Source organism: Dermacentor andersoni, chromosome 10, assembly GCF_023375885.2.
Source record: "Dermacentor andersoni chromosome 10, qqDerAnde1_hic_scaffold, whole genome shotgun sequence".
Classification (NCBI taxonomy): domain Eukaryota; kingdom Metazoa; phylum Arthropoda; class Arachnida; order Ixodida; family Ixodidae; genus Dermacentor; species Dermacentor andersoni.
Genome location: NC_092823.1, coordinates 126,178,002 through 126,202,108, shown reverse-complemented (window position 1 = coordinate 126,202,108; position 24,107 = coordinate 126,178,002). Strand labels below are relative to the sequence as shown.

General features: G+C 46.1%; 2 protein-coding genes across 2 annotated transcripts in view; both read right to left on the bottom strand.

Moving 5' to 3' along the window:
• Positions 1–10,093, bottom strand: part of LOC126544966 (uncharacterized) — a 58,181-nt gene extending 48,088 nt beyond the window's left edge. The window contains exon 1 of the mRNA XM_050192550.3: positions 9,393–10,093. The gene's annotated coding sequence lies outside the window, so the exon portion shown is untranslated. The remainder of the gene's footprint in view (positions 1–9,392) is intronic.
• A 3,191-nt stretch (positions 10,094–13,284) lies between these two features.
• Positions 13,285–24,107, bottom strand: part of LOC126544965 (MFS-type transporter SLC18B1-like) — a 49,034-nt gene continuing 38,211 nt past the window's right edge. Inside the window, exons 10-13 of the mRNA XM_050192549.3 lie at positions 21,786–21,881; positions 19,479–19,553; positions 16,993–17,086; positions 13,285–15,386 (exon numbers count right to left, since the gene is read on the bottom strand). Of these exons, the coding sequence (XP_050048506.1) occupies positions 15,162–15,386; positions 16,993–17,086; positions 19,479–19,553; positions 21,786–21,881 (490 nt within the window). The 3' untranslated portion in view covers positions 13,285–15,161. The remainder of the gene's footprint in view (positions 15,387–16,992; positions 17,087–19,478; positions 19,554–21,785; positions 21,882–24,107) is intronic.

Below are 24,107 nucleotides of genomic sequence, written 5' to 3'. Positions count from 1 at the left end.
ACTTATTTTTTGGTCTTATCTTGGAAGCAGGAGAGAGATATTTCATATTCGAAGAGCTATTTTCCTAATGTTGATACTCGATTTGATTCGAACATTTTAATATTCGGAAAAGAAAGCTTAATTTTCTAACACACATATTCAATTTGATTCGAACGTCTTAATCTATATGAACACGCCTACAACCATTCCTCCCTGTTTCGAACAACGAACCTCGCTACAAAAAAATCTGGAGGACGCTTAAGCTTTGCCTGGAACGCGATAGCGTTTAAAGACCTCTTACAGCTTTTCAGCTTAACCGTAACCTTTACCGGGAAACGCTGGCTGCGAACGCTGTGCACGAAGGCGAGAGAGAGAGAGAGAGAAGGGAAGACTGAAAGGCAGGGAGGTTAACCAGACTGAGTCCAGTTTGCTACCCTACACGTGGGGAGGGGAATAGGGAGTGAAAGAGGGAGAGAGAGAACTTAGACGAAGGCGAGCTTTCTGGTAGAAACGCGGCCTCTTGCGTGTGTCGATCTCCTGTTACTGTTTCAATATTTCAGTCTGAGAAAAGCTAACATAAAGGACCATGCGCTGTCGGTGTTATTTTTTTTTTTCACGACATTTGTTCGTGGGCTGCCCGTTCTGAAAATTCTGAGCAATAACTTTGTAAAGAATGAAGAACAAGGTATGAACAACTTTGGTGGTAGAGAAGTGGTTGGCTATGCGTGATTCGAAAATAGGTTCGAAATTATTTATGCCGAGGCGATGCCCGACGCCGGACGCCGTACACAGGAGGCCGGATTTTCTGCGACAAGGGCGCCTTAACGCTCTCGCGTCAAAACAAGTATGCCTGGAGTTCGTAAGATGGCCACGCTGCTAACGCGCCGGGAAGCCATTAGCGTTTAAAGTGGGTTTCCTCGAAATCCCGCTCGTCAAAATAAACTGGTTCGTGTCTAGCGTACGCACATTCGTCGAAAACGGCTCGCGAGCAATGGCATCGGCCGTTGCCACTTTTCGCGGAAGTTTGGTTCACCTTTTTTTGCCTCGGACACTAGACACGCGCAACAGTTCAGCAATCCATACTTCAGAAAACCTTACAACAACAGCAAAATTTGTTCGTTCGGCAAGTTTTCTATATACCAGACTGAATTACGCGCGATTTGGTCACAAGTTGTAGCTTCAGGGCGCATTAGGTGCAAGCACAACCTGAGCACGACCCCGTTTTTGCTGCCTGAGAAAGGCGTCTGTAAAAGTGTTTGTTATTCCCTCCGACAACACGCGGGCGGTTGAAGGAACGCTCGAAGATGACTGAACACACACGCATGCACGCAACGCACACACGCATGCACGCACACACACATGCTGGTTGGACGGATGTTATGAGCGTCCCCTTCGAAACGAGGTGGTAGGTTGCGCCCCCAAGCGTTCGTTCTTATTTTGCCCGATGTCCTACTTATCTTTCCGAAGAAAAAAAAAAGAACACTAAGAGTTCCCAGCATCAAACTTTCTGAACCGCTATACCGGGAACTTTATTTTTGTACGCCTCCGTTGTTTGTGGTCTCACTACTTTTCTGTCCCCAAACCTCCATTGACGTACCTCTTACTAATCTTTGTTGCTGACATGTGTACTTTCCCTCTGCTATCCCTGAACCCAAGGGTTTCAAGGAGGTCAGAAGAGCCACACATCCAGCAGCAAGGCCGCGACATTTCACGCGTGGCATATCTGAATATATATTCCAATAAGATTGTATCGCGGGGTTCGATGTCGCCCCCCGCATTGGATAAATTCTATATGATTTTTTTTTCTGTTACAGCGAAAAGCGGTACACACCCAGTGAACCGGGTTGGTGTTAAAAAGGCTGCCCGCAAACTTGATGAAATTATTCGCACGTTAAAAAAAAATAAAGGCAGTTTTTCAAGTTCGTTTAAAGTGCAAGGACATGTTGTCTTACGTTCTTCAAATAAAAGTAATGCCCCACATGCCTCGAAGTGCAAGTACGTGTCACGAAATTATGAGGACACCGATTTTTCACTATTGAGATGAGCTCTATGTTAACAAGTGCCGAGAATCTCCTGGCGGCTTCTGTTCCGGCACACTACGGCTGCTCGCCATTGTCTCCCTTGTCCGCTAACTTTCGAGAGTTATAATCCTTTACGGCCAAGCCCGCGCAAACGTGCGGGTTTCCACGAATTTTCCATGGCCAAAAGCACAAGCTTTGGAGGTCTGTGCAAACAGGATAGCCGACAACTTGATTTGGGCGACACAGCGCTCGTTCTGTTGTGTGTTTTCGATCGTTGTCTTAGTCTTCGCGCTGCTTTTAGTTTTACTCAGAATAGCCGACGTTCCGTAAGCACCAGGAAGACTCCAAATAACCGTTCAAAATAAGGCCTCCGAGATCCGCAAGATCCGGGGCAGCACGGAGAGACAGCGCGCCACCAGATCTCGGAAGTGATGCTCTAATCGTGGTGTTTCCCATAGAAATTACCGGGGAACACTCAAATCTGCGGCTATCACATCGCTGGTGCCCCAGCTGCGTATGGCCGCGGAAGCAATGTCGGTGTACGGCACGGGTGTGTCGCAAGGAGTCAGAGCATCCGAGATCCTCTACTAGCGGACCGCTCTGCAAGCCAATCCGCTTCTTGGTGTCTTACAAACTTGGCGCCGCCACGCCAACAATTCGGAAGTGGCTCCGAATACGTCGTGCTACCAACGATATTGGAGGTTTAGATTAGGGGACACAAGCGGCTTGCGTACGCAAGGACTTGGGACCACGCTACTGCGCATGCGCAGACCCTGGCTTGCGTCTCCTAATCTAAATCTGTCTATTGACGCGCATGTGTGGCTTGCACGTACGCTCAGTGGGCTGTAATGGAAGGGGAATAAAGTATGTGTGTGGTGCGAATTAGGCAGTCACCGTAGATTGGTTCTGGCGGAACTTTTTTTGCAGGAAATTCTGTGACTTGAAGCAAGAGAAGCAGGCTGAAGATCCTTGCGTGGTCGCACGGCGCAGAAAACTCGCGCTTCGCGTTTACAGGGTGCCCCAACTACCAAGCACGAAGATTTACAAAAATTCAAATGCCCCACGTACCTGGAATGAACCAAGGTAAAGTTGTTTGTCGTCGCTTGGAGAGACTCAGATGATTTCTTTGCATTCCGGCTAATTACATGATCAGTCGATTAATTACTCGACTTCTGAAATTCAAGCCTGCAGTGAAGCCCCGCCGACGCCATCATAACCTCCAACCAGTGTTCCTCCGCGAGACCGCAAATAGTTCGTACTTCAAGCTTTTCCTGTTACCTAAATGATGTGGAAACCATAAAAATTAAATCATAAGCGCGTAATTTTGGACGTTTTGATTCGTCGTCGTATTACAGTGGAACGGTGTAAACCTAATTATTTATTGGGCTGAAATAAAGCGCTTGCTTCGCTGCAACGATTTATTGTCAACTTTCACTTCAGTTGGCAGTGAAGTTTCATGAATAAAACGGGGTCAGCAGTGAAATGAACTGTACCGCGGGCTTTCGAAGAGTGAAATGCTCGGACTCCATACACTTTGTCCATGTTTGGTGCACACCTCATCGCTTCCGCCGATGAAAAGACTCTTCAAGAACAGCAGACGCTCCGGAGGTATCAAGTACGACGCCATTTTGAAATGGCCGCATGACGACGATTTTGTTTGCTTCTGTGATTGGCTGGCGGAGTAACAACGCCGCGCAGTCTGTGTGCCTTGGTTGCCAACTGACTGCTGTCTTCTTTAAGATGTATCCTACTATAGATGAAAAGTGTCAATCAAAAAATTGTAAAGCAAAGTGAAAAACTCCCGACACAGCTTTCCGTTGCTTGATACGTGCTGCATACAAGTGTTTTTTTTTTTTTCCGAGCGTGAAAGAAACCCGCGAATACACGCAAAATTGCCGCGCGACAGGTCGCTCGAAGTATACTCTGCGTGCATTCGCGGGCTTCTTTCACGCTCGAAAAAACAAAAGAAAAAAACACTTACGTAGCACGTATCGAGCAACAGAAAGCTGTGTCGGTTGCTTTTTTGTTTTTGTTTTCCACATTGTTCTACAACTTTCTCATTGACACTCTTCATCTAATTTAAATATTTCAGAAGTTTCGATAGGCTGGACACGGATTCTGCGCGAGCGTTCCGAGTCCATGAGAATATCAATAGGGGCTTGTTGGTACGGCATATCTTATTTTGTTATAGCGCAAGCTTGACACGGACAACAGAAGGCACATCTGAATTGTTATAGCGCAAGCTTGACACGGACAACAGAAGGCACATCTGACACACACAGCGCTGTGTGTGTCAGATGTGCCTTCTGTTGTCCGTGTCAAGCTTGCGCTATAACAAAATAAGAGTTCCCAGTCCGGCCGTGCCTATACTAAAGCGGCGCCTACCCTCGCTTTTAGCGTGCCCAGCTGAAGTTTATCAAACCACGCGGTGTGCTCGTCGTCACAGCGGGGTGGGGCCGCACCGAGGGCGGGCTCTTCCGCGGAACGCACTCGATTTTCGTGGAATTTGCCGACCGGGGTCACTCGGGCGACCTTCTGCCGGTACAGCCCGTCAGTTTTCTTGCTTTTATTTTTCTCTTATTCTTATCGTTTTTTTTTCTTTGCCGGTGCTCATTGCGATCTCGAGAAGTAGATGCAGGGTAGAAAGATGAAATACTATTTTTTTAAAGCGATAGATTTTTGCGGCGCTTTCACCCGTTTTCGTGGTGGCCGGAGGTTTGGTGGAGGCTGCAACTTCATCGCCAATACAAAGGCGCCGATGCAAAGGGCCTGTGCCCCACCACCGTCGAGTGATCTAGTTAGGGGAGCATCCTCTTACAAAAAAAAAAAAAATCGAAGGACGCTCAAGCTTCGCCTTTAAGAGTGGAACGCGATCGCCTTCAAAGACACCCGACTGCTTCTCGCGCTCCCGGCCCAACTGATGAAGAAATTGCGGCCACTGACCAAGTCAAGGTGAAAAAACAACACACAGAGACGTTTCGGGACACGTACGGGTTCCTGCCCGTACGGGTCCCGTAGTCCCGTAGAACCGTGGTCCCGTAGTCCCGTGGTCGCGTAGAACGTAGTCACCTACCCGTACGGGTAGGTGACTACGTTCCCGGCCCAACTGCAGCTTATGTAACCGTATTGCTTGCCGTAAAACGCTGGCGGCGAAATCTATGCACGAAGGCCAGCTTTCTGGTAGAAACGCGGCCCCTTGCGTAAGCCGATCTTCTGCTATTGTTTCGCACTTTTGCACAATATTTTTCGCACAATTAATTTAATGAATGGATACATGTGCACGTTGAGCATCTTTTCAGTGGATGAAACAGCACTGGCGGATCCAGACGTCTCGTTCGATATACGCTGCTGTTTTACCGCACGCAACCTTGTCATTTTTAAAAACACAAGATGTGGCGTTTTGACACTTCAGCGATTGTTCATGGCTGCCGGTTCAGAATGGAGCTTAGAACCTAAAATAAAAAAAAGAATCAGTTACTTCACCGAAACATGTGGCGATGGGTTTTGTCCACGTGCCAACGATCGGCTTTATTTTCTTAGAAATTACGCAGTAAAACAACAAATATTCTCGCTTTAGCAAATGTATGCACGTTTTTCAAGTGCACAAGTTTAGCCTGAAGCATTCCTTGGCTCATCCCAGGCACATTGCGGTGTGTAAGTTCCTGTTACGCCTCCTTTCGGGCCTGTACAATAAAATAAAACTTTTAAAATGCGGAAGAAGGAAGAAAAAAAGAACAAAAAATCTAATCTTTCTATGATGGGATCGAAACATCTGACTCCGAAGATGGCGTAATGAAACGATCACGGATAGTGTGTAATAGTAAACTGGACTGATCCTGAAGACAGTAATCTGCGGTGTATCGCGGTTGAAAGAACTTGGGTAAGGTGAAAAAACGTTTAATTATACCGGTGTCAAACGCGATCGGACCCGATCCGGATTGTGCTCCATCCTAATCAAGTGCTGCTACACCGGCACTTTCGATCGCCATCTTGCTCGATACGGATCCAGAGATCGCGATCCGTGCATCGCGATCGGACCTCTTGATTGCGATCGCAGGCTGACGACCATGTAGATTCGAGAGTTGCAGACGACCAGCAGACGATAATAGCCTTAATTACTCCCAGTGCCAAACGAAATATTATTTTCATAAAAGAAAGGGATATTATAAACTACAACTTTTGCGGCATATTAGACAAATTTGATAAGTGCTTTAGACCCATGCCTTTGAGCTCATCTAAACTCGATCTGGATCGTTGGACCGTGTAGCAGCGATCACTATGGATCGCGATCAAGGATCAGGCCCAATCGCTATGAAAAGCGACCGCATGACACCGGTGTCAAACGCAATGCAACTAACTCCGATGCGTACAATTGCGCTTATTTTAGTCTTACGCAAAGTGTAATGTTATGCAATGCTTAAGAGGGAGCGCTTGCCTAAAAGCTCCTACCTAAATATAGGGTGCCATAGCTAACGTTAGCCAAGCTCTTAAATAAAAAAATAATAAGAACACGGGGTAAGTTACGGCTATAAGATCTACAGCTCTCAGTCGTCAGACCATGCGATGACCCAGCACCGTAGGTTTTATAATTCTGCCTTGCACCATGCTTTTCTTTCTTCTTTTTTTCATTTGCCAGCTTGGCTAACGTTAGCTGGGATACACGGTATTTGCGAACAGAGAAATTCTTTTTTTTTTCGGCAACCACAGGAACGATTTCGACAACGACCGCTAAATTTAAAAGAAGTCAAAATGTATACCGGGTGTTTCAGCAAACACTTTCAAAAATTTTTTTAATTGTCTGTGGCAGAAAGCACAATTCTAGTCAATGAGCTTGTCTACTGGAAGAGGCGGACATTATTTGCACAAAACATTGATACGCATAATCAACAAATTAACAAAAGTTACCTAATTAAACGTTTAACTACTCAGCTTTTGTGGCACATATTTCAATTTACAAATTCTAGCCGGGGATTTCGCAAGGCGGATCCACATGGAACGAATTCCCAGAATGACACCAGTTCCAATATATTAATTCCCTAACTTTGCGCAGAAATGCATTGGCGCGTTTCCGTTACTCTTGTGCAATGCAGAAAACGACGTTTGGTTAAGAAAGTGGAACGACAGTGCATTTTTACCGAGAGTTTGACGGCAAATATCTCGTAAATGGCTTCATCCACACAATTCTTTCCAAGTGAATATGCCTTCCAGTCTCACCCGCTAGAATTTGCAAACTGCAGTATGTGCCATAAGGTAATTAGTTAGAAACTTCATTAGTGAATTTCTCTTAATTAGTCGATTATGCACATCAATTTTTGCTACAACTAATGTCCGCCTCTTTCAATGGACCAGATCATGGACTAGAATTGGACTACCTGCCACAGACTACATTAAAAAAATTTTAAAGTGTTTGCTGAGGCACGCTGGTATAGCAAGTATAAGACGTGGATTTCAAATGATGTCGTCAATGTTCTTGGAAAAGCTAGAGAAAAATTGCGAAATTTCAGGAAAGAACTCGAGTATAAAGTCTACAACTCTCTAATTCAGCAGTAAAAAGACGATATAACACTTCTGTAAGATGTGCCTAATGGTACATCTAATGTGGGCAAAATTGATGCTATACCGCTCTGAAATGTACCACTAGCATGCGAGTAGAACATTTGCAAGACCGTAGCCTCCTACATACAATGACAAAGCCATCGGAAACACTGTGACCTTTCTGCCCAATTTGCAAATTCATGTCATACTTGTCAACTTGAGATGCTCTAACGGATGCAGTTTTCAGAGCAGCGATATACATTTGATGCAAGCTGGGGGATTTATAGATTTATTGCTCTTAAGTCTTTGTTTTTAACTTACCGATTTTCGGCAATTTTTGTAAATCGCATGAGCTCTTAAAAATTATAGTTCTTATACAGTTATAGGAACTTAACTTTCTCTTTCAAATGCAACAAATTTCATTCAAATAGGTCCATCGGTTTTCTCGTAAAATCAGTTAGGTCTCGGCGAACTAACTAATAAAAAAACATTTTAGACCTATAATTGTCCTAATGCGCCTCACTCTCCATAGTTGTTTTCGTGTAACGCGAAAGGAGCCCATATTCTCGCACATTCTTGTAAGTAAGCCACGGTTCTTTCAGAGATCGATCCTTCTTCTACAAAGCTTCCGTGACAGTTTACAGTACCACACCGTCCATACACTGTTGATATTGAAATAAAAAGAAAGTATTCGCGGTGACAATTGGAAGCGTACGAAGCAGGCCTCTCTCGGTGCACTCAAAGCATAATCTATGGCGAAGAGCTGCCTAACTGACACACGTAGTAGCTTCGTTTACACTGAACTCGTCGCCAGCAAGTCGAATCAGAAGTCGATCTGATCGAGGTGGGTCGACTGCCCTGGTCGATCGCAGCGTTTAAATGAACCACGCGACGACCTGGCTTTCGGCTCGAGAGGCCGACTCGACCCGACTTTATTGTGTTCTCGCAGACGTAGCTCATCACGCGTCGTAATGTCGACCGAGACATCGCTTCGCTGTGACAGACGAGTGGATTCGAGCGGCATCTTTTCACCCCATCCCAGGCGACAACACGACGCATCGCCAAACAAATGTATCGTTCTGTACGCGCGGCCGACAAGCGGTAAGCGCCCAGGCACTTTGACACATAGTATAACGCCGCGGCGAAAAGCACTGTTGTTTTTCGCAGTTCCTTGTTTTGTCTGTCTTTCTGTCCGTCTTTGTTCTTTTTTTTTTTGTACACGCGATAAGCTTGTCGTCCAGCGTCTGGAGGCGCGGAATCCGAGGCGACGTCGTCCGGGCAAAAAATACTTACTTTGTATTCCTACAAATGTCTGTTCGCAAAAAAAACCGCGCACACACATCTACGTTGTAGCCTACACCACTACGCGAGTCTCCAAGGGTGTCGTCAGCGTGAGACGTTGTCACGGGAAATAACGCCGCGGATCCGCAAAGCTTGGACCAACGCCGCTAAAAGCTCCAGTCAAGAGCGATCCCCCCCCCCCCCCCCCCCCATTTCAGGGCTCCGGTTTCGAAACAGTTCCCTTCACAGGAAATCGAGGGAGCAGCTACGCAAAAAAATACTATTCCCTGCCGATCCCTAGCCACCAATAAGCAATGCTTATATACGAGTGTTACGACAGTCTTGCCGTTCGATCTGGACTCGCACCAAACACCTTCACGACCGACTTTGCACGCACGAATAGGTGGCAGTCGCACGATCGGACAGGCGCAATCGCGAATGCTGGGCTCTCGACACCGTCGCAGCAAATATGCGCGTTTCATTAGCGAAGGCGTTAGACCTAATCCCCGCTGCCGGGGATTTCTGAGGCCGCACACACTGTTGAGAAGCGGAGCGAGTGAAAGCGGAGGCTCTTACCGTTCTTGTGAGACCCTCTTCGTTGGCGAGGACGCATGTCCGTTTGTCACTTTATCATGGAGGCCACTGCGCGTAGTGCAGTAGTCGGACACACGGTTCAGTTTCACACTCGTCTTAAGCAGCTGCGGAGTTCACGCGAAAAACCCGGCCGAACCGGCGATCCTCCGTTGCGACGGGAACACTGCGACAGCGGTCGCGGCGCCAGCAACAACCCAACGACGGCTCGGTGGAGGCGACGTACTGCTGAGCTACGCGCGACATTTTGTGTTTCTCGATTCTTCGGAGTCTCCCCTTTGCCTCTCTCTCTCTTTCTTCCACTGCCTTTCCCTCGTTTATTGTCTCTCCGCACCCTCTCCTCAGGCCCTGGTCGACGCCGCAGTCTGTAGAGGAGGAGGTGGGGAAGCCAGGGGGAAGCCTGCCTCCTTTTGTGTTTGTTCTTTATCAGACACACACACTCGCTCTCCTCTGCTAACGTGCCCTACACCCCACCACTTACAGGGTTTCCGGTTCCTTCCCTGCCGCTTTCCGATGCAAATAGTGCAAATCCCGAAGTGCAATGATGGACATAGTGCGATCTTTGAGCTCTCAACTGCTGCGGTGATGCCGAAACCGACAAGAACGAGGACCGCAAAAATGAAGAGAACAAACCAATCCTACGTCAGCAATGACGTGCGGTGTGACGGTGGTACTGACGTTCTCCTCCTCCGAAGTGAGAAAAGTTAGGTGGCGCCATCTGTGTATTATAAATGAAGGCCTAAAATGATCTCCGAGATCGGCAACCAGTCGCACATCTAGCAGGACGTGTCTATCAGTTTTGCTTTCCTGTTTCGCCTTTCTGGACGTTCTGTTTATTCTCTGCAAGATGGGATTGTTCGAGAACTGGTGTAAAGCGGCAATAACCCGTCTGCGTAGCCCAGTGATATCGCATTGTGCTATTTAGCTCGATATCGCAGATTCGATCCTGGCGGCTGCGGCCGCATTCCCATGGTGGCGGAATCCAAAACACGGTCCTGTACCACGCATGGCATGCATGTTAAACAACCAACAAACAAACAAGCAAAAAACCAGGTGGTCAAAATTAATTGGAGTAGAGCTGCAATCGAAGCTGCGAAATGCCTTCGCTAGTCTGGTGCCATCAGCCCTCTTTCTTTCTTTGAATGCTTACCTCTCGTGTTCGAGTCTGAAATTCGGCATTAACAAATGCCAATGCGTTAGGTGCCACATGAAGCGAGACCTTCTGCCCGAGGCACCAAATATCACCAGTGTATGCACTTTATGGCTTATGAGTGGGGATCAACGGCGAATATCTCAACAATTACCTTCGGTTCGCAGATGACAGTGTAATGTTCAGCAACGCTGAGGATGAATCGCAACATGTGATTGAGGAAGTTAACCGAGAAAGTGTAAAGGTAGGGTCAGCATTACATGTTAGCATTACAGGTAAAGATGGCATTACATTTGTATTCTGCCTAATACGCAGAATACAAATGTAATGCTATAGGCTGGCAAGGGAACAAGAATTCATGATCGCCAGTCAGCCTCTATGGAGTCTGTGCCGGAGAACCTTTACCTAGGTCAATTACTCACAGGGGACCCTGATCACGTGAAGAAAATTTAAATAAGAATAAACATGGGTAGGAGTGCATACGGCAGGCATCACCAAATCCTAACTGGGATATTACCGCTGTCGTTGTAAAGTGTACAATCAGTGCATTATGCTGGTGCTAACGTATGGAACAGAAACTTGGAGTTTCTCAGTGAAGCTCCAGAACAAGTTGAGGACCGCGCAACATCAATGGAACGAAAATTGTTTGGCGTTACGTTAAGAGACAGGAAGAGAACGGTGTAGGTCCGAGAGCAAAAGGGGATAGGAGATATTCGAGTTGATATTAAGAGACAAAAATGGAGCTGGCCAGGCCATGTAATGCGTAGGGCAGGTAACCGACTGACCATTACAGTAGGAAATTACAGAATAGGAAATCTGCAGGCGCACGTTGGAATCAGCTAGAGCAAGACAGGACTAATTCAAGACCAGTGGGAGAGGCCTTTGTCCGGCAATGGACATAAAATATAGGCTGATGATGATGATGAACAAACGTTATTTCAAAAATACATATGGTGCGTCGCCACATAGTTGAAGTGCTAGTCGCATTACTATCGGCAGTCATTGTGAGATGAGTTCTGCCGTAATTTTTTTAGGTGTGTGCGTGGGGGGGGGGGGGGGGGGGGGCGGGGAGTTGGCGCTACGGCAAGAATGTGTTGCGAGACGTTGATGGAAATAAAATGACCATGATTTATAGTGACAGAATCCAGCAAGCTGTTGGCGATTTAAGTAGCAATAACTTTCAATTCGCAAAAGAAAGTCTCAAAAACAAGTGTGTAGCGTGAACTGGCGGTGGCTTGGTATACTTCCTATGGATATAGTATTTGAGATTACTGTATACGCGTAAGTCGGCTATTATTAGTAACTGCATGCTTATTGCTTAAAATTGCAGTTGGTACATTATTAGGCTCTTGCTCTTTATTCTGTGCGTATTACGAAGTAAATGAAGTCCGCGCTCACGTTCCACAATGCATGGCGGCGCACGATGATTGCTGTTGCGCGCGCGCGGAATTCTGAGCACGAATGCGAGCTATAATCCTTTGTTCCAGTTCGCTCGGGTCTTCGAGAGTCGACTTGCTTTGGAAGTCAAAAGCGTACGTGTGCACGGTAACGGCAACACGCTGAACTGCGCATTCCGAAACTTTACAAGCCGATAAAAGTGGCCGGAGAAAAAAGCTGCTACACTGCAGCTTGACTGGGCTCCAGGCCACCTACCAGCAATGGGCGACTCGATATGCATCCGCGACCTTCGATGGCACGCCGATGCCAACGCCAACGGCTCAAATGCACGTCATGTCTCTTTAATTACTTTCGCTATAAGACAAATTTGGGAACAAAGCTTCGCCGCACCGTATAGGTAGACATCACGATGCTCTAAAACGCATACTTTCTCGACAACTGCAGACAAACGTCGCACATATTGGTTTAAAGAAGAATGAAACTGGTTACACTTTTAACATAACTTATAAGCAAGTTCAATCCTCAGAGTAATGGCACATTGCCTTATATAATGTACACAACGTTTTGCAACAAGCCCTGAAGTCCAAATTGGACAAAACTTATACATTTCGCATGCACCATAGGCCGACATCGCGTTGCTCTAAAACGCATCTTTTCTGGACAACTGCGGACAGACGTCACATATATTGGTTTAAAAAAGAATGAAACTGGTTACACTTGTAACCTAACTTACAAGCAAGTTCTATCCTCAATATAATTGCACATTACAGACCCTTACATCATGTACACAACAGCGTCTCGCAATAAGCCCGGCAGTCCAAAGGGGACAAAATTTATACATATTTTGTTTAATACGCATTCATACACGTATACTGAAGAAGCGATACCAAGAGGTCATTTTTGCCTTCTTTTGGACGTTCCGATTCGTTTCCTTCCAAGTATTACAACACTGATGTTTAATTGCGGAGGTATGGAGTTGCAAACTTGATACTTCAGGTTTCATTTTTCAAATATGCCTACTTCTAGCCGACAGAGGAGGAAGTAACATTAAAAAATACGCCTGCTTGAGCTGCCGGTAGGTATTAGCTTTCCCCTAATCAAAGCCGCTTTTGTGGATGCCAAGCGATACGATTTCTCGGTTCCAATTTATTTACGTAACCCCCCCGGAAGCAATACTCCCAGTGGCTTGTCGGTTAAAAAAAAAGTACGCCACATGTTGCAGACACTGCATATGTACCCGAAATCTCGCAAAATTTGTGTTGCCACCGGATACGCGAAAGATATAGGGAGTGTGCTTCAGAAGCCAAAAAAAAGAAAAAGACAGCTGAATCCTCGGAAACATTTTATTTAACAGCAAGTAATTCGTAACATTGGCGGTACGGCACCACGTTTGGGCTGGTGCAAACGTCGCAGGTACACAAAGAACTTGCACAGAAAGTTTTCAAGACTCGCACGTACTAAAAGTGGACTAGTTTTGTTAAAATCCGTAGAACGCTTAAGGTAAAAAGAGAGGCTTGCGCCCCTTCTGGCTGTCCCCGTTGGCCATGACTGCGCGTGGTTCGACGAGTGGACTCTATGACTAAAACAATTCTCACCGATACCTGTGCGAATAATAAATATTCCAATGAGAGTTCATCCCTGCCAACCGCATCGACCTACAAACCAAATGGGGCGTATTTTGGGACGCAAAACTACATAAGCACCATTTCAGCGGCAGCTGTATCCTTTGAGGGTTTCTCTTTCCGACACCAGCGCCATGTGTAGGCATACGCACCAAATGAGTACGCTCCATGCAGAGACGCTGAAGAGAAGGCTGCCGATAAAGGCAAATGCGCACGCCTCACTTATGCCAACTTTAGACACTTTAAGGTGTATATTAGGGTTTAAATTAAGCTGTACGTTTTTTTCAGAGCGCTATTTTCGCTCTATAGGTGTAATTACGTACCATCCCACAACGGTAATCGTGTGAACTCTTCCATTTGCCTTACTAAACTTACTAAACTAAACTTGCTAAACTGTGTACCGGGTACATCATCTAGCGCTCCAGAAGGAGTTATTCGCGAAAGATGGTTATATTTCGAACAGTGAAACATAAGTGCTACAATGGTCACCCGTCTTAGAGGACACACTCAACAGACCTTTTCTTTAAGCAATGCTATGCGCATCCAAGGGTCTGGCCATGTTTTCCGACTGGAAAGGCCAGGCGAATGGAAGAGCACAAGAGAAATGGTGATTAATGTCGTATGACGAAAGACCCACCTTCAGATGTGCAAAACGTTGCTACGAAGTAATCGTGTCCTTGAAACGCAAACAGCATTAGTTCATATTCTCACCACCACTGCGAACCTTAGAGATATCCGAAATTTCTTCACCTTTCTGCAACGGTTTGTCTGTACGCCATTTAATAACCATAAAGTGTTCAACTTAGCTTTTGCTAGAACAAGTTACCTGGGATATTTACGACGAGCACTATTTCCAGATGGCTTCCGCACTCATACGAGTGAAATGCGTAATTTCTATTCATTACGCTGTAAAAGTACGTTAAAAGTGTAATCACTCACAAAGAGCTGCGCCTTTAGAAACAAGCACTACACCCCAAGATTTCAATTGCGTCCCACAACGGTAACCATGGTCCTATGCTCGAACAATTCTTTTTTACAACACCGTGTGCCCGGTACTCTAATACGTCAAGAACTTTACGTGCGTCCATTTTGTTCCTAACAGCGAAGCGTCGAACACACAGGTATGTCGAAATACCGAGACGGATTGGGCGATAATCACTGTTTTATAGAAATGCATCCTGACAGGTATATACGATGAGTGCAACCCGCGATTAGGCCTATGTGCGTTCATTTTTTCCCTAAGGGCAGAACACTAGAAAGACAAGTTTGTCAAACTACCGAAACGTATCTCACGATAGTTAATTTTTGACAGGGTTGCATTCTGATGGCTGACGGGTTTGTCATTATGAGTAGCGTAATCCGCAATTAGGCCTAAGTTTTTTTTCTAAATCATACATCCTTCGTGCGCTCCTACAAGTCCTGATTCGCTAGCTGGATCCATGAGCTCAGGAGCCACATGCTTGGAGAGCTAGATCTATAACATGCGATCCAGACCACCAGCACGGCGTGGGCATGAGATCGGGGCAGCATGGACGTCCCGCACCAACAAAAGCACTGACCCCTGACGGGGTACCACGGACACAATCAAGCGTTAAGACGGGCCGGGCCGGCTCCGTTGCAGGCGCCGTACTGGCATTGCCGCTGTTGTTGCTGCGATCTTTGCACTTGGTCCGAAACTGTGGTGAACTCGCAGCTGGCCGAGTTCGCCGCTGTGTCGCCGTCCAACAGTCGCCGGTGCGGAGTGGACCGGCCGATGGGGGCGCCACTGCAGCACACTTCGCGAATGTAGACGGTAGTCACCAAAACGGCCTGCGCATGAGAGATGGAGACAGAACACGCACTTTATTAGCATAAAAAATATGTTGGGCAGAAAGTCAAATCCCCAAGCCCTTGGGACATTTCTTTTGACGCATCACTGACGCTTCAAACGTACCTACGAGGATAGAAAACGAAACTATATACTTTTCCTCATGCAGGCACAGCTTTTCTACAGAGACTACGGAGCCGGACTTAACCTCGCGCGTTTGTGGTACTCCACACATCGTGTACTTAGCCTCAATTTACTATATAAAAGAAACTAGGACGTCAGCAGCCGCCGAGAGTGTGGAACGTCAACTAAACAATCCGCATATTTGCACCAGGCGCCTTGCATATGTTGCGCAAGCAAGAATGTTGGTGCTCGAGAACACCTCAATGTACGACCGCCATCTTTAGTTACACGTACACTGACGGCTCTGTTGACAAGCAGAATGGCACTACAGTACGAGCGGCTTACGTGACCCCTACTTCAATGTCTCATGGGCTGCCAGATTTGACCACGTCGTGTCTTTGATGGCATGTGAAAGTGTCGCCATTGAAACAGCTTTGCAAGAAATTGAAGTCCCATCAGCCCCAGCCTGATAGTCTCTTTTCAGACAGCAAGGGCTACAATGAAACTATTACGGCGCGCGTTTCGCCCTTCACAAATGCATCCACCATACAATACATGATTTAAAAAATTTACAGGAAGTCGGATTTAGCATTGTTTTTCGTGGGCTACCTTCACATATCGACAAAGCTGTTAACGAAGCCGCTAAAAGCACCAAGCACAGAGTTTTCAAGAAAGGAAACGGAAGCAAGACGGATGATGATTATTGTTCGGGGATAACATATGCCCCCAAAGGTGTAACTAATTTGTAGAATGTGTTACGAACGTGAAAACCCCATTTCTTGTTTAAATAAGAATTATATGCTGAAAGGAGCCTTCCACGTACGTGGATAAAATACCTGTCTCATCATGCTTTTTCTTTATATTTTATGGATAACTTAATCTCCTTGTCTAATCAAAGAAAATCGCTTTTCTTTGCCTAAACACATATGATCAAAGATCTAAGATCGCGAGATCGGTTGAAATGTCTAATCTGAACCAAGATTATCATGACATATTACAGCATTCGAAACATCCTTCAGAGTCGCTTTTCGTTGTCTTTGCCGACACAACTGGCTACATCAAAATATTACCAATTTTCACGAAAGCTGACTGGAAAAACATTATTGAACCATTTCCAAACAATCCCTCATGCGCCTGACTATATATCCTGGGCGAATATATTGATCACTCCCAAGTTAATGTTCAAAGGGAGCTAAGCAATGTGCAATGCAATCTAAACAAGGAGTCTCCGAAGGTTAGCGAGCAAAGTTCACATCAAAACTCCTCCACCTTCTCCTGCCGCAGTGACGGCTGCCTCAGGGTAATAGAAGTAAATATCGAAGGCCATGTTTTTTCTGTATTTCGGGCGCTGCCACAGCCGCCTACGACCGTCTGCCGAGATACTGGCGGCAGCAGTGGGTAATATCTGCCACTATGACCTCCGGGATTACGGGATCGGCCTCGGTGCATTGCTTGCCCAGTCTCGGAGGCCATGCTGCCACTCACCACGATGGCCTCAAAGCTGAACAGTACCACGGTGCCCCAGGCGTAGCCAATGTGCTGCAGCAGGACGCCTCCGAGAGCGGGGCCCGTGAAGGACCTGCATTCGGTTGCCACGGAGGATGGTACGCTGTTACAACCTTGGGTCAGTGTCTCATTAGACTAGCAGACTGCGACTCGCGCGCGTCAACACTTCGCCAAGGAACGCGAAAGAGGAGTCTCTGCAGCTTTCTGCAGAAAGAAGATCGAACACTCTTACCATGAGAGGGGGATTGGTAAGCCACGAAAGACGGAGAAGCAAAGGACGGGTGGCGATGCCCCTCCGGTTTCACAACCGGCTCGCCATGGCGTAACGCATTTCGACAGTGTCTACTCGAGTGAAAAAGGTATCATATTGAGGGGGAAAAAAAGCTGTACTAACAGGCGGTAGCACAAGACAACGCCGTATCTGTATTTTTTTGCGGTCTCAACTGTTAGTGCCGCTTTCTCCAAAATGATACTGAAATCAAGGCATAACTGTTAAACGGGGGGGGGAGGCCCACATTGCATTACAAAGCAACAAATTTATTGTCCAGCAAGTTTGGAGAAGCTTGCAAGACCGCCCGAAACGCGGGAAGTTACTTCGAAATGCGTGACGTCACAGTGACGTACTGGTGACGGCAAGTTGGAATATATAGGCTGCATCCGTCCATAGTTTAGCGATAGTCCCAGTATGCATGACTAGCATGGTCACAACGTTTCTTGCTCGTCTTCGAGCGTCCTACGCCTAATGTTTCTATGGCGGTGCTATACCTAACACAGGTCGGGGAGTTCTTTATCGTTGATGCACCCTTTTCTCTCGATAGAATGCACTTCGACGCGTTCGTCCGTTTGATTACACGTCAGTGAATGTTTCAGTCGTCTCAAGGGGTGATGTATACCATGAATAAAGAAGGGGATATGCTGCCTGCAAGCCACGTTCAGTACAAGCGGACAAAATTGATGCATTTTACAGGACTCGCAAATACGTACAGCACTAATATACGAGTAGCACTTCTGCAAAATCCTAGTAAGGATTGCAACAAATTCCCGTAAGATATAAATTGATATCACACATTTGCGCACTTCGTACGTTCTAGCGGATGCAGTTTGCACAACTGCTATATCTGTTCTTGCGCAGAATTATGGATTTCCAAACTTTGTGCTTCTATACTTTTGAAAAACTAAGTTAACGTTACCGATTTTCGGCATTTAGAAATGCATACAGGCCTCTAAAACGATATTTCCCCCTCTAACAGTCACTAGAACTCAACTTTATCGGTCAAATGCGACACATTTCATTAAAATCCCCCAAGAGGCTATCTGAGAAAAAAAAAATGAATTCTGCATTTTACATGCATCTGAATAGGCGGCATCGGAGTTGGGCCAGAGATACAGCTTCCTATCCAAGCACATTGGAAAGGAGAAATCGTTTTTTTTTTTCTCAGCAACAAGTGCAAAGAATTTGATGAAATTTGTTACATCTAAAAGAAAAAGTTAAAATGTGGCGACTACACGAAGCGAATGTTTTATTTAGGCAGCTGATATTTTATAACAAATTTTTGAAAATCGCTAATTTTCAGAAAAGGAAATTATAAAGCTTACAATCCCAACTCCGCGATGAAAGATGATATCACAATTCTGTAAATTGGTTAATATAGCAAATATAAAGCGGGCAAAATTGATGCATTATACGTGGCTCTCAAATATACCACTAATATGTGAATAAGACTTTCCCAAAACTATCGCAAACGTAATTTCCCGTAAGATATACATTGACATATCACATGTGTCCACCTTATATACTCTAACCGATGCAGTTCAGTGAACTGCGATATATATTGTTGACACAGAATTAGGTATTTGTAAACTTCATGCTTCTATTTTTCTTATCTTCACATTTTCATGCAAAAGTTAAGGCCCTGTATCAAAATTCCGCTTGTGACAGCCACTAGAATTTGATTTTTTTTCTCAGATGCAACAAATTTAATCAAAATTAGTCCAAGGATTATTTCAGAAACGCATTTCTGCGCTTTACATGTGTACAAACAGGCAGCATCTGAGTTACTAAAGCTTCTTAGCACGCAGGCCTTGACAAGCCACGCATGTTGAACGGCGACGTCGTAGTTTCCGTTCTATCCTGACACCGGAAGTCTGCGGGAGACATCGAGGAAAACCTCTTTTAAAAACAATTATGTGGTTTTACGTGCCAAAACCACTTTCTGATTATGAGGCACGCCGTAGTGGAGGACTCCGGAAATTTTGACCACCTGGGGTTCTTTGACGTGCTCCTAAAACTAAGTACACGGGTGTTTTGGCATTTCGCCTCCATCGAAATGCGGCCGCCGTGGCCGGGATTGGATCCCGCGACCTCGTGCTCAGCAGCCCAACATCATAGTCACTGATCAAACACGGCGGGTACCTCCTTTACGGCAAAAGAAAAATGAACAAGTAGAAAATAGCCTGTGACTGACCCGACGGACTGGCACAGGGTGAACATGGAAGAAACCAGGCCGTTGGTGGAGATGCTGCGTTCGAAACCCCGGCTCCTGGAAGGGAGAACAAAAATGTGTTGGACCTCGTTCCATCGACCTTTTTTTGCGAATCGATTTGCTTCTCTGCGAGCTGTCTAAGCATGCGTAAGCATTGTGCCACTTGCTCATCTCTGCGCATCCCGGTGTCATTATCAATGTCAAGAAACTTGATCCGGCCAGTATAAACGACAGCGCTGCGGCGCGACACGAACTGCTGCGGACGGCGGCGCAAGGTGAATTGATGACGCAGGCAAACTACTGCCGGTGGCGGCGCCAGGTGCGCTGATCACATTTCGACCATTGTACGCCGTTATCGCTCCTTAACGCCTTATCTGTGCACGTCGAACCGTTATCAACCGTGAATAACCGTACTCCGACGGCGGCTGTGCGCTGTATCTTCGCCGCTTAGGCGGCTGCGTACGGCGCGGGCGTGCAGGCCCTATGTGGAGAGATCTGCGATGGGGACAGAGTGTGCGCCGACTGCTGATAGCTTCGTGTGCGTTGTGTTCTCGCCGCTTGGTTCACGTTGAAGCGAGACGCGCGGGCCCTATCTTGAAAGCGTTCTTGTCTTACGTGACGGACAGACGGGTTTCCTCGTTGGGTAGGCATAAAAACTCTGACGCATTTAAAATAACGAAAAGGTGCCTTTCTTATGGAGATGCCAATTGCTGCCGCGACGGCGATAGCATAAACTTGTGTCGCCCGCTGCCGGCAGCTGGAGAAAGCAGTCGTTCAGGGAGGGTCGCCGTGTTTTCCAGGGATACTGGCAATACGAAGCAACCTTCGCTGGACGACTGCTTTCTCCAGCTACCAGCAGGCGGCGACACAAGTTTATGCTATTGCCGTCGCGACAGCACTTTGCATTCTCGTAATGAAATACAGCTTTTCATTCTTTTTTTCTTGAAAACCAGGCAATTAACTGCGCCAGTGTTACGCTGAACAACGTGGACTCCAAAAAATACGATATTTCTGCGCAAGTCGGGCGAGAACACTGAATCTTTTTTGAACATTTTAGCGAATTAGCGCGTCCCTGTAGAGCCGATACTACCGCTTCAGATGTGCTGATTGACGGCTCTCTCCACTACAAAATTCAGTCAAGAATGAATGAATGAATGAATTCTGGGGTTTTACGTGCCAAAACCACGATTTGATTATGAGGCACGCAGTAGTGCCGTAGTGGGGGACCCCGGATTGATTTTGACCGCCAGGGGATATTTAATGTGCTCTAATGCACGGGGCATGGGCGTTTTTGCATTTCACCCCTATCGAAATGCGGCCGCCGCAGCCGGGATTCGATCCCGCAACCTCGTGCTAGCAGCGCTACACCATAGCCGCTAAGCCACCGCAGCGGGTACGCAATGAAATAACAAGTTAACGCTATCTAAATACTCCCACTACAACCAATATGTGCCGTCGAGCATATCATTTCTGTAATGAAGAGATTAGAAGCATTCGGCTATTCGATTATACATTGGCGATCTTGGTCGGTGTTTTCTGCACAATGTCTTTTTCTCTCATACTGTACCCAAACGCATTATGGTGCATGACAACATCAAGATACAAAGTGCTTCTCGAAGAGTGACGTTGCCCATTATTTTACCCGAGTTATACCGAGTGTTTGTTGGTAGGCTTAGGTGTAGGTTTTATAATATACGTTGGCCGATCGCGCAAGCGGCCGAACGATGAAACCATGAAGTAGTATAGCTCCCGTCCATATAGTTGCCGCAGCCTTTTCGTTACACTTTTCGAATAACCTTTTGTACAATTGCGGCAAGAGGCCTAATTTATTAAAATTTATTGAAAATTTATTGAAACTTTATTGAAACTTCATTGAAACTTCATTGAAACATACTTGAAACATCATTGAAACTTATTGTATCTACTCTCTGAGGCTTAAACGCGCATTGCATAAAAAATTAAAATTACGCGGTGTCACGTGCCACACCTACGATCCGGTTACAAGGCACGCCGTAGTTGGGGGGCGGGGGGAGGGTCTCTGGATTAATTTTAGTCACCCGGGGTTCTTCAACGTCCACCCGAACCACGCTTCACCAAGCGTTTTTCTTTTTGCATTCCAGCCCCATCGGTATGTGGCCGCCGTGGCTAGGGATCGAACCCGCTACCCTGCGGTCAGCAGCGCACTGGTTCATCGAGCCGAGATGAGCAGTTTTACTGCATGAGCAGCAGGACTCGGAGATGAGCAGCATGACTGAGGAGCAGGACTCGGAGATGAGCAGCAGGACTCACAGCGTGTACTCCAGGGTCGCCATGAATGCGCAGATGGAGGCACCGCCGATACCAATGCCAAAGAAGGCCATGGACAGCAGAACCAACCAGAGCTTCCTGCGAATTCACGCGCGGTGACGTGGTATAAACAAATCAATTCCCTACTTTTCTCTCCAAGATGGCTTCCTGGAAAGAACTACGGGTAAAAAAAAACGTAATCAATGGACCGCTTGTCGAGAACCGCCCAATCCTCCACTATTTAGGCAGTGAATGACGATGCAGGAAATAAATGCAATGACATTGAGAAAGCATGCAACAGATTTTAAAAAAGCCAGCAATTACTTTATCTAAGAGTTGGAAATGTTAGAAAATGTACTCCATAAATTAATTTTAGCAATCACAAAACTAGAATAGATAATTTAATTACGCCATGCACAGCTCTACACGGTCGCTACAAAAGACAGCACTACAATGTTTAGAATGATGAAACATTTTGACGTAAACTAGCAAATGTACAAGTTACAATACGCCAGCAAATATGTAACGGCACACATACCAGTAAATGCTACTATTAAATGCAGTAACTATAGAAAGCCATTACAGCACGTTTACGAAATATATGCCAGAAATATTTGTTAGGCGTGTTAAAATCCTTCAAAGTGAGGCGAGATTTCAGGGTATACTTCAATGGACCATCTTGTGGCCGCCTAACCATTCTAGAGATATAAAGGCACACTAAAGGCTAACCTTAGTATAGTATAAGCTACAGTTTCAAAGCTCCATTCTCACTCGTTTGGCCGAGAAGTGTTGGCTATTACCGGACAAAATAATTGGGCCATAGTTTTCCTCTCTTGAGATTCGTGCCGAAACAAGCGAGGTTGAATCGGTGTGGTGTCCCATATTTTAAAGCAGTTTTACGCATTTAATTGGGCCGTTTTGTAACAGTAAATACCCGGGCTACGTCATAAGTACACGCAATAATTAAGTTTCTCGACCGAGACTACTGCCAGTGGGCGCAACTTTGTTTTGTTTGTTCGATGAAAAATCACGACATAAAACCTGTACATGAAAAGCTGTCTCATGGGTATCGTGACAGCACACAGATCTTGCAGATGAACAGCGCGCTATATTCGAAAACTATATTTCGGCGGCTTTATTTTTGGCTCACTGGGCTATGCACACGTATGGAGGCTCAATTCTTGGCCGCTCTCCAAGAATAGGCATGTGCCACTGTGACACAAAGGTGTATAGAAGCTTTAAATGCATTTACATATGCGTCGTCATAGATCACCTCATGCGTGAGACGTACTTGTCGCTGCGACGGAGCACGCGGAAACACGGACACAAAATAAAACAGTCACAGTGTTTGCGCCTTCGTCCTTTCACCAGCAATTATGTCTCACAGGAAGCACACCAAATAGGCCAAAAACAAAGCTCTCCTGTCGCATCACGTACATGTAGAGCAGTCATACAAGCATCATACACATCGCCCTCGCCCTGTTGACAAAGAGAGCAGACGACAATAGCGTGCGCGTGTCGTCTGCTACTGCTCTTATATTTCGCTGTATAATTCAAGAAAGCTCCGGGTAATTTAGATTTCAGCATTGCGGTGGGTCTGCGTTGTTTTGAGTGAGCTCTTTTCTTCTTTCGAGTGTAGTGTGGTCGCTCTTTATCGCTAAATAATCATAACATTTTCACTTCGCTGCCCTACAGTCGTAGTTCGCTCTTAAAGGGCGAAAAAGCAGCAGCCTTTCTATTGTCAAGCTACAGCTTTGCATGACGTCACTGCAATGGTGCTACGCCCGCTCGAAGCTAGGTTATTTGCACCAGAAGTTGCACCAGAAAGTAAACAGATACGCTCCACCTGAAAGGCTGCGAGAACAAATCCTTATGTAGAAAAACATATCAAATACGCGAGTGACCTGGTTGCACTCCCCATGACGCAATGGGCGCAGCGATTTCAGCCTTAAATTTAAATAGGAGGAAGAGAATTCGCACTAGTTTTCTCTATTGATGATCGACATGTTATTGTCAAGTGGAAATTATCTAAATTGCGCACTGCCCTCGATCATACACTTTAGTTAGTCGTTGCTGTGTGTGCTCGTGTAAGTTGCGAGTGCCCTGTACCGTGTAAGAACGCGTCATCTCATTTGCAATTACCATCATCTGTAGTATAGCAAACTACAGGCGTACGCGGTGAGGCAGACGTCTGCATCGGCCATTGAAGGATGCTTCCACATAGATACGAGTAGACACGGTTTAATGCGTATACTGTACGGACCTATTGATTTATCAATCCGAAGTAATGTAGAGTTTGTACTTCGCCTACTTAAAAATGGCCTA